The following is a 9470-nucleotide window of genomic DNA, read 5'->3' on the forward strand; positions in this document are numbered from 1 at the left end:
CGAGCGAGCGAGCGGGGAGGGCGGAACGAAAAAGCGGCGGAACGAAAGCGCGCGGGGGGGGGGGGGGGGGGGGGGCGGTTTCCCGCCCGGCCCCTTTTTAGGAACGGAAGGGACCAAGATGGCGGCGCCCAGCCCGGCGGGGGCTCGGGGGAGGCCGCCCGGGGTCACCCCGCAACAGATTCGGGACCTGATCGACGGCGGCATCGCCCCGGAGGGGGACGGCACCGACGGGTGGGGGCGTGGGGGGGGTGGGGAGAGGCCTAGAGGGGAGGGGAGGGGGTTGGGGGGGGCGGGAGGGGGGCGTTGGGCCTGGGTGAGGGGGGATGGAGGTGAGGGGGGGGGATGGGAGGGGGTTTGGGGGGTGATGAGGGGGGTTTGGGGGGGCTATGGGGGGATTTGGGGGGGTGGGGGGCGTTTGGGGGTGATGAGAGGGGGTTTGGGGGTGATAGAGGGGGTTTGGGGGGCGCTGGGGGGGGCTGGGGGGGCTGGGGGATGATGAGGGGGGGTTTGGGGGCGATAGAGGGGGGTTGGGGGAGTTTGGGGGTGATGAGAGGGGGTTTGGGGGGTGATGGGGAGGTTTGGGAGGTGTTGAGGGGGGGTTAGGGGGCGCTGAGGGGCGATGGGGGGCTTTTGGGGGGTGTTGAGGGGGGGGTTAGGGGGTGCTATGGGGATTTAGGGGGTGCTGGGGGAGTTTATGGGGTGCTGAGGGGGGTTTAAGGGGGCGATGGGGGGTTTTGGGGGGAGATGGGGGGTGTTTGGGGGTGATGGGAGGGGGTTTGGGGGGCACTGTGGGGGGTTTAGGGGGTGCTGAAGGGCAATGGGGGTGTTTGGGGGGTGCTGAGAGTGGGTTTGGGGGTTGCTGAGGGGGGTTTTGAGGGGGGATGGGGGGCGTTTGGGGGTGATGAGAGGGGGTTTGGGGTGTGCTATGGGGGGGCTTAGGGGGTGGTGAGGGGGGTTGGGGGGTGCTGAGGGATGGATTGGGGGATTTGGGGGGGCTGGGGGGGACTGAGGGAGGGTTTGGGGGTGCTGGGGGGGGATTTGGGGGTGGTAACGGGGGGCGTGCTGGGAGCACGGGGCACTGGGAGGCACGGGGAGGTGAACTGGGAGGCACTGGGAGGTGCTGGGGCACCAATTTAGGTCTTACTGGTGGGCACTGGGGGGGCTCCGAGAGGCTCAGCCCTTACTGGGGGGGCTCGGGGGCTTCTGAAGAAGGGCCGGTGGCGAGGACGAGGCGACAGAAGTTTTTTTTGGGGGGGGTGAGGACGTTTTTCTCGCTGTCCCCTTTAGGAAGGACGCGGCGGCCGGGCCCCAAGCCGCTAACGGGTCTCCGCAGCCCGATGCCCCCCCCTCGGAGTCGACGAGCAAAGAAGCCTATTTCAGCAGGGTGCAGACCTTCACCATATCCTGCTGCCGACCCCAAAAGTTCCCCGCGGCTTTTCTGGGGTTGGTTTTGTAGGGGATGAGCCGTCGGGTGAGGAAACGGGCGGCTGAAGGTGGAGATCTGCAGGGATTTTGGGGTTTTTGTCTGGGAGGGATGAGGTGTGTGAAGGGGGAGATGGACAAGGGAATTTTGGGGTTTTCTTCGTGAGGAATGAGGCATCTGAAGGTGGAGATTTACAGGGATTTTGGGGGTTCTGTCCATGAGGAACCAGGCGTCTAAAGGTAGAGATTTACCAGGGAATTTTGGGGTTTTGTCCATGAGGAACCTGGCATCTGAAAGTGGAGATTAACCAGGGATTTTTGGGGTTTTGAGTGTGAGGAACGAGGCATCTAAAGGTGGAGATTAATCAGGGAATTTTGGGGTTTTGTCTGTGAGGAATGAGGCGTCTAAAGGTGGAGATTTACAGGGATTTTTGGGATCTTGTCCGTGAGGAACCAGGTGTCAAAAGCTGGAGATCTACAGGGATTTTGGGGGTTTTATCCATGAGGAACGAGGCGTCTAAAGGTGGAAATTTACAGGGATTTTTGGGGTTTTATCCATGAGTAATGAGGTGTCTGAAGGTGGAGATCTACAGGGATTTTTGGGATCTTGTCTGGGAGGAACCAGGCATCAAAAGGTGAGGATTATCCAGGGAATTTTGGGGTTTTGTCTGTGAGGAATGAGGTGTCTGAAGGTGGGGAGATCTACAGGGAATTTTGGGGTTTTGTTCATGAGGAATTGAGGAGTTTAAAGGTGGAGATTTACAGGGATTTTTGGGGTCTTGACCGTGAAGAACCAGGTGTCAAAAGCTGGAGATCTACAGGGAATTTTGGGGTTTTATCCATGAGGAATGAGGCATCTAAAGGTGGAGATCTACAGGAAATTTTGGGGGTTTTGTCTGTGAGGAACCAGGTGTCTAAAGGTGGAAATTTACAGGGATTTTTGGGGTTTTGTCCATGAGGATTGAGGCATCTGAAAGTGGAGATTAAGCAGGGAATTTTGGGGTTTTGTGAATGAGGTGTGTAAAGGTAGAGATCTACAGGGATTTTTGGGGTTTTGTCCGTGAGGAACGAGGCATCTAAAATCGGATTTTACCCAGATTTTTGGGGTTCTTTTGGGGGTTTTATCCTTAACTCCGGCACCCGCTGAAGTGGGCGGGCAAGCCCCACGAGCTGTCGCCGCTGGTGTGCGCCAGGTACGGCTGGGCCAACGTGGAGTGCGACATGCTGAAATGCTCCAGCTGCCAGGCCTTCCTCTGCGCCAGCCTGCAGCTCGCCTTCGACTTCGCCAAGTGTGAGTTATCCCTTGGGGGGACTGAGAGCAGGGACAGCGATCCTACAGCCGGCTTTTGGGATCCTGCACCTCGCTGGCTGCCCAAACAGCTCCTGTGGGCTTGGCTGGGTGGCGCCGGGCACCTCCTGGCCCTGAAAATGAAGTGTGAAGCTAAGAAAGTTCCTTTAGTTTGTGAGAAAGTGGTAAAAATCCCTGCTGGTGCTGTCGGAGGTGGGTTTCCAGGCTCCTTGGGCTGCTCCTCGGCTGGTTTTTCTTGCCTAAAAAGACTTTGACTTGGCTAAAAACGCTTTGACTTGGCTAAAAACGCTTTGACTTGATGAAAAAGACTTGAAACTTTTCTTAATTAAGAAGGGCAGGGGGCTGCTGGTGCTGCCAGTCCCTGCAGGCGCTCGGCTCGTGTAAATCAATTCAGAAAGCCCTCCCGCTGCCCTATTAGCACCAGGTTGGATTTCCAGCCCTAAAACTCCTCCCGTTGGCCTCAGGTTCCTCGCACTGGTGCTGTGGGACACGGGGAGAGAGCAAAAAAAGCGCAGGGCTGAGGGTGCCAGGGAAACACCGACCTCTGCGGCGTGCTCAGCACCTGCAGGGCAGGAGCAGGACTTGGTGTTTGTGGGGCTCTGCTGGCTCCCGAGCCCAAATCCCACTCAAATCCCACCCAAATCCTCGTTAAAACGAGCGTTTCGGTTCTGAAACTCCTAACTTTTGGTTCCGAAACTCGCAACGTGTGGCCAAATGAAAAGAAATCATGGATTTTTAGGGAGAGGGGAGCTGCATTTTCAGGCAGGGCTGGGGTTTGGCAGCAGCCCAGGTCGAGATAAAATCGGGGAGAGGAACCCCCTCCCGGGCTGGGGGCTGGTTTGGGTGCAGCTCCCCTCGCCCCTGCTCGCTGTTGGTTCTTCCCCTCCCCTTCCCCGAGGAGTAGCAGTGGGTTTTGCCTTGCAGACAAGGAGCGCTGCTCCGAGCTGAAGAAATCCTTGAGCACGGCGCACGAGAAATTCTGCTTCTGGCCGGACAACCCCTGCCCAGGTCGGTCTCTCAGAGCCCAGCACGGCTCCGGGATCTCCTTTCCGTCCCTTTTCTCTTCTCCTCTTGCATCTGTGGCTCGTATCTCTTCTGTTTTCATCTCCTCTTTAATCTTTGGGGTGATTTGGGATGCTCGGAGGGTCGTAGGTTTTATTTTCCTGCTCATCTTGGAGGTCTGAACCAAAACGTTTCCGTGCTTCAAAGCACCAGGACGGATCCCTGCGAAGGAACAAGAGGCTGCCCAACTTTTCTTTTAAAAAAAACATTTTCAGACCTTTCCTGGCCTCGTTTCCTCTCTCCCTGCGGGCTAACGAGGGGCGAGGAGGCAGATGGCCCCAAAACCACCTTTTTTTTCCCCCTCCTCCAGCCCGCTTCGCCCTGCTGCTGGTGGACGAGCCCCGAGCCCTTCTCCAGGATTTCCTGGAGCGCTTCCAGAGCCTGTGCCAGCTGGAGCTGCAGCTGCCCTCCCTCCGAGCCGAGGACATGAAAACCATGGTGAGTTCCTCTCTGCCCTGGTTTTGGGGTGTTTGGGGGGGGTTTCTGCTGCATTTGGGGGGGTTTCTGCCATGCAAATCCTTGCCCAACACGGTTGCAGCTGGCTCGTGCCATCGTGTTACTAAGCAGGGAATTTAAGGGCTGAGCGTGCTGGCTCGTGCCCCTCGGGGCAGTAAATTGGGACCTTTTTCCACGCCGTGTGTGGTTTGTGGGTATTTTGCCGGGCTAACTTGCCAGATTTGGGGCTGCGGGGGGCAAATCCAGCCCCAAAACACCGCTGGACTCGCAGGAAGGTGAGCGCTACCTCTGCCCACCCCTTCTGCTGCCTCTCTCTTCCCTTCCCGCAGTCCCTGACGGAGGAGAAGATCGCCTCGCTCCTCCAGCTGCTCCGGGAGGAGCTGGAGCTCAAGGCAGAGGGCGAGAAAACGCCGGTGAAGCTCTCCTCGGAGGCTCTGCCCCTGCACGTGTCCGCCTGCGTCCTGGCGCTGTGCGGCTGGACCTGCGGGTGAGTAGCTTGGCTGCCCCCAGGACGAAAAGATCTTCAAAAAATCTCTTCCTGAGGTGGGGAAGGGTCCGAAGAGACACCACGGCTTTGAGTTCGGTGCCGATTTCCACGCTGAAAGCTGTTGGGGCTGGGGGCAGCGATGTTTTTGGGCACTCAGTGGATAAGCCGAGCGTGCTGCAAGCCGAAATGGGAAGGAGAATTTAAATCAGGGACATTTGGGGGGGTTCCACGTCCTTCTCAGCACGCTGGGCTGCGAAACCCATAAGCATCCGCCCTCAGCTGAGGCTGTGAACCCGTGACCCTTCCCAAAACCTGCTCCCTTTATGAAAGCTGTGATTTTTGGGAAGGTCCCGGGCTTGTCCTCACCTTCCCCCGTGCCTCGGCTCCGTCCCCGCAGCGCCGTGTCCGGCTCCTCGCTCCTCTCGGTGATCACCTGCTCGCGCTGCATGAGGAAGGTGGGCTTGTGGGGTTTCCACCAGCTCGATCCCGGGGGTCTGGAGACGGATTCGGGACCCTCCGAGCGCTGCCCGCCCGTTCCCACGTCCCCACGCAGGATGCTGACACGGAGCCAAGACGTTTTTCCTCCAGGCTCCGAGCAGGTAGGGCCAGCAGGCTCGGGTTTTGGGGTTGCTGGGGGCTCGCAGGTCTTGAGGGTGAGGTAGTTTGGGTGCCTGCTACCCTAAAAGGGGCTCTGCCAGGGGTTTTGGTGTCTGATTTGAGCTGGGCAGCGCCTCCCTGGCCCCTTCAGGAGTGCTGGTGGCCCAAGGAATCACAGAACCACAGAATGGTTGGGGGTGGAAGGGACATTTGGGGTCCTTCTGGTGCCACCCCGAGCTGGTGCCCAGCCCCACGTCCAAGAAGATCCCCAAGGAGGGGACACCAAAACCTCTGGGTGCTTGGGGCAGGGCTGCGGCACCCTCCCAACCCAAAAATGCTTGGTGGTGTTCAGAGGGAACCTCCTGAGCTCCAGCTTTCAGCTTTTCCCCATATCAGAGATATTTAAACCCCTTTCAGCGTTTTGATTATCCTTTACCGAGCTCTCCCCGCTCCGTCCACCCCCATTTCGTACTGGGGAGCCCAGAACTGGACCCAGTTCCCCAGGGGAAGCCTCAGCAGCGCCGAGCAGGGGGCCAAAATCAAAACCCCTCCGACCTGCTGGCGATCCTACACCCATCAGCGGGGACACCACCAGCAGGAGCACGTCCCTAAGCTCACATCCAGCAAATTTCCTGCAGAATTCCTTCCCGGAGGGTTCCCCCAGTAATTAATTCTCATCCTTTTCCCTCTGGCAGCAGGAGAAGAGCCCCTCCCCGGCGGTCTCTCGCCCACGGATTTGGGATTCCCCCAGCCCCGGGGAGCGAGGAGGAGAATTGGAGGCGGCCAGCCCCGCGCCGCGCAGCCGCCCCGTTACCCGCAGCATGGGACAAGGGGAAAACGTGGACGTGCCCTCCAGCCCCATCCGCAGGGCCAAACGGGCTCGGCTCTGCTCTTCCAGCAGCTCGGTGAGTGCCACGGGGCCGGGAGGGAGCAAAAATTTGGGGAGGTGAAGCTCTGGGACGGCTCCCGGCCGGCATTTGGGCACGGAGAGGGTTTTATGGCCTGTTTTAAGATATCCCGTGGCTGATATTTTTCTCTCCCGTTTTCTCTGCCTTCCAGGATGTTTCTTCGAGGAGTTTCTTCGATCCCAGCTCGCAGCATCGCGACTGGTGCCCCTGGGTCAACGCGGTGGAGGGCGCGGAGGCCTCGCAGGATTCCGCAGCCCAGGCTCAGGAGGAGCCCCCCAAAGCAGAGCCCGGCTGGCGAGCGATCCTCAACCTGCTCCTGACCCTCAAAAAATGTGACAGAGCTCCCGAAAGCGAGCCCGTGGTGAGCCTGCTATAAATACCGGCCCTCCTCAGCTCCAGTTTCACTTCGTGTCCTGCTGGAGAGCTCCCAGCCTCGTGGAGCTGTGGCTTTGCTGAGCCTGGGGGTGTTGGGTGCCCCCAAAAACCCCATTAGCTGCTCCTGCTCAGGGCTGAGCTGCAGCCTTCCCGTTTCACCCTTTGTCCCGAGCCCTTCCTACAAGTTGCAGCCCCCCAAAGGGCTTTTCCCTCGTGATTTTCCTGCTGGGAAACGGCTCTAACACCAAAAAGAGGCGCTCGCTGTTGTCCTTTTAGCCAACGGGGGTATTCCAGGTTGCTTTTGGGGTCTGTAGGGCCAGTCTAGAGGCGCTTTGACCTCTCTTCCTTCTCCCGCAGAGCCTCTCGGTGAAATCCTCCAAGGTTTTCCGCATTTTCCGCCAGTGGGAGAGCGTGGATCCCTCCTGAACCTGCTGCTGCCTCCGGGGGAACCTCACGCAGCCCCTCGTTGAGGGGGGGGGACACCGGGCAGCGCCTCGCTCCGGCACCGAACCACCGGGGAAGCCTCCAACGTGTGCTGAGAAATCCCCGGGCTGCCCCAGTGCCAAAACAGCCCCAAAACAGCCTCCGGGGACCCCCTGAACCCCAAATTCCTTCCTCGAAGCCCCCCTCACCTTCACCAGGTGCTGCTGTAACCCTCAACCCCAAAGGTTTCGACAGCTCCGACTGCGCGGGGTGGCCGAGGGGGACGCGGTCACCCTGCTGGGGGTGATTTGGGGTCCGGCTGGGACCTGCCCCCCAGCAGCACGGGGTGATGCCAAGTGGGAATAAACATTTCATGGTTTTTCTTATGGCTTCTGTGGCTCTTTTTTGGGGGGTAAAATGAGCTCTGGGATGGCAGCGGGTCAAGGCAAAGAGCATTATCAGCTCCCAAGCTGCTGGGAGCAGATAATGTCCCCGACGTCTGTCCCGGGGTGATAAATCGCCCAGGCAGGAGTTTTGGGGCCAAAAAAGAGGGAAAATGCTCCTCGGGGGATTCCTCTGGCTTGGGTGGTGATCTCGTCCCCCACAGAAGAGGGAGAAAAAGGTGAGGGAGGAAACCCGATCTCGTGTCTCCATCCTCGAGGATGTGGAAGGGGCTTTGGGGGAGGGCTCAGACCCCACAGCTGCCCCCAGAGCAGCCTTGGACCTCCTCACTTTGGGTCTGCTGCTCTCAAATTTGTGGGGGAAAAGGCCCAGGGATGTGGTGTTCCCATATTTCAGAGTAAAAGCTCCCCCTTGTCCCTATTTTAGGGCTGGGGATGCTTCTGAGCCAGGAGCTCATCACACCGGGGGGGGGGGCCCTGCCTCGGTTCCCCTATTAAAGCATCCCACAGAATCGTCACCATCTCATCTTTTTGGGGTATTTTCTGGTTTCCCTGTTCCCAGGAAGGCAGCAGCCGCCATGCTTGGGGCTGGTCCCTGCTTCCAGTCACAACGGTGCCACCGTGGTTGGCCCTGAACCCCAAAACTTGTAGGTTTACCTGCCCAAGTTTTTTTGGGAGGGCTTCTGGGGGACACCTAGGGTTTGAGGGAAGGGGTTCTCTTCCTTCCTGAAGAGGAACTGTGGTCCTTCACCCCATGGATCACAAATTTCGGGTTTTTTTCTGTCTCAGGGGGCTCCCCAGTCCCTTCTGTTCTCTCGCCCACCCCACAAAGCACGGGGCAGTGTCACAGTGGGGTGGGGGGCGTGATGCCATAATCCCTGCTCACCCCGGCCAGCCTCAACCCCCTGTTTTTAGGCATGGGGGGGATTTAGAGGGTCCCCAACCCCACTGTGAGCCCACCTACAGGGATCCCATGGGATCCCACAGACGTGTGGGTGCTGCTCCAGGACCGCCAGCAGCTCAACCCCAAGGACAACCCCCCAAAAAAAGGGTCAGGATGCCATCGTGGTCCATGTCAACCCATTTTATTTAAAGAAATAAAGGAAAAAAAAGGCTTTTTCCCCATTTTGCTGCCTGGATTTGACTGAGGAGCATCAAAGTCAAGGGAAACGGGGACCCCGTAACCCCACAGCTTTACTCACCGCTGACCCCATTGCTGTTTTCCTCCTGGATTCCTCCAGGTTTAACTCACCCAGGATGTGAATCCAACCCCTCGGCAGCGGGTTACATCCTGCCCCGTGACGGAGGAGCTGTTGGGGGACGTCGGGGCCCTAAATTGAGGAAAAAACAACCCCCGGCTCGCATATAGGGTGGGGACTTTATGGGGTTCCCCGGTTGCGTGGCCTCCCCGTGCACAGCGGTGCTGGCTCATCGCAGGCACGGGGAGGTGACGCTGGGTGAATTTGTGGTGATGCCGGGGTCAGGAATGCGGGATGTCCGCCCTGGGGCGTGGAGGTGCCACGGCATCCCGAAAAATATCCCTTAATGTCACCCTCCTGCCACCCGCTGTCACCTCCGGGTGCCTCCTCTGCCCTGTCCGGTTGGGTAAACTGAGGCAGGGCGAGATGCCTCAGCAGCACGACATCCCAAATCCCGTGGTGTGCCTCATGATGATGCTGTGAGGCGATCCTAAATACGACCCCACACATTTTTGGGGCGGCTGGAGGGCGACGTTGCCGCCCTCCCTGAGGCCACCTGAGACCCTGTGGAGCTCTGTGGGGACATGTGGAGTACCACGGTGTTTTCACAGGCTAAATTCTGAGGTAAACCCCCATTAAATCACCACAATTTCCCCCAAACCCCAAAACCCTCCCCCGTTTTCCTCCCGACAGCAGCCTCGAACCCGCGGCCTTTAGCATCCCACCCCCGCTCTGCGAACTACAAAACCCCCCTGCGGGAACTACAACTCCCAGCACCCCCCGCGCTCCGGGCGGGCCCTGAGCCGTCTCGTCCAATAGCAGCCCGGCGGG

At 59.0% G+C, this 9470-nt stretch overlaps 1 protein-coding gene and 1 long non-coding RNA gene across 3 annotated transcripts; both read left to right on the forward strand.

Moving 5' to 3' along the window:
* The first annotated feature begins 70 nt into the window (after positions 1–70).
* Positions 71–7425, forward strand: ZC3HC1 (zinc finger C3HC-type containing 1). 2 transcript variants are annotated; one of them, XM_068670175.1, is made up of 10 exons: positions 71–231; positions 1288–1398; positions 2562–2713; positions 3656–3739; positions 4104–4231; positions 4579–4736; positions 5134–5335; positions 6029–6238; positions 6393–6602; positions 6974–7425. In XM_068670175.1, the coding sequence occupies exons 1-10, from the start codon at positions 119–121 to the stop codon at positions 7040–7042; spliced, it is 1437 nt and encodes a 478-aa protein (XP_068526276.1). In that variant the 5' UTR covers positions 71–118; the 3' UTR covers positions 7043–7425. The 2 variants fall into 2 exon arrangements, with proteins under 2 accessions (XP_068526276.1, XP_068526277.1); XM_068670176.1 differs by having other exon boundaries at positions 6032–6238.
* Positions 1406–2553, forward strand: LOC137849975 (uncharacterized). Its single transcript, XR_011092206.1, has 3 exons — positions 1406–2114; positions 2174–2438; positions 2488–2553. It is a non-coding gene; the product is annotated as an uncharacterized lncRNA (long non-coding RNA).
* Positions 7426–9470: the final 2045 nt, after the last annotated feature.

This window comes from Anas acuta, chromosome 1, assembly GCF_963932015.1.
Source record: "Anas acuta chromosome 1, bAnaAcu1.1, whole genome shotgun sequence".
In the NCBI taxonomy this organism is placed as follows: domain Eukaryota; kingdom Metazoa; phylum Chordata; class Aves; order Anseriformes; family Anatidae; genus Anas; species Anas acuta.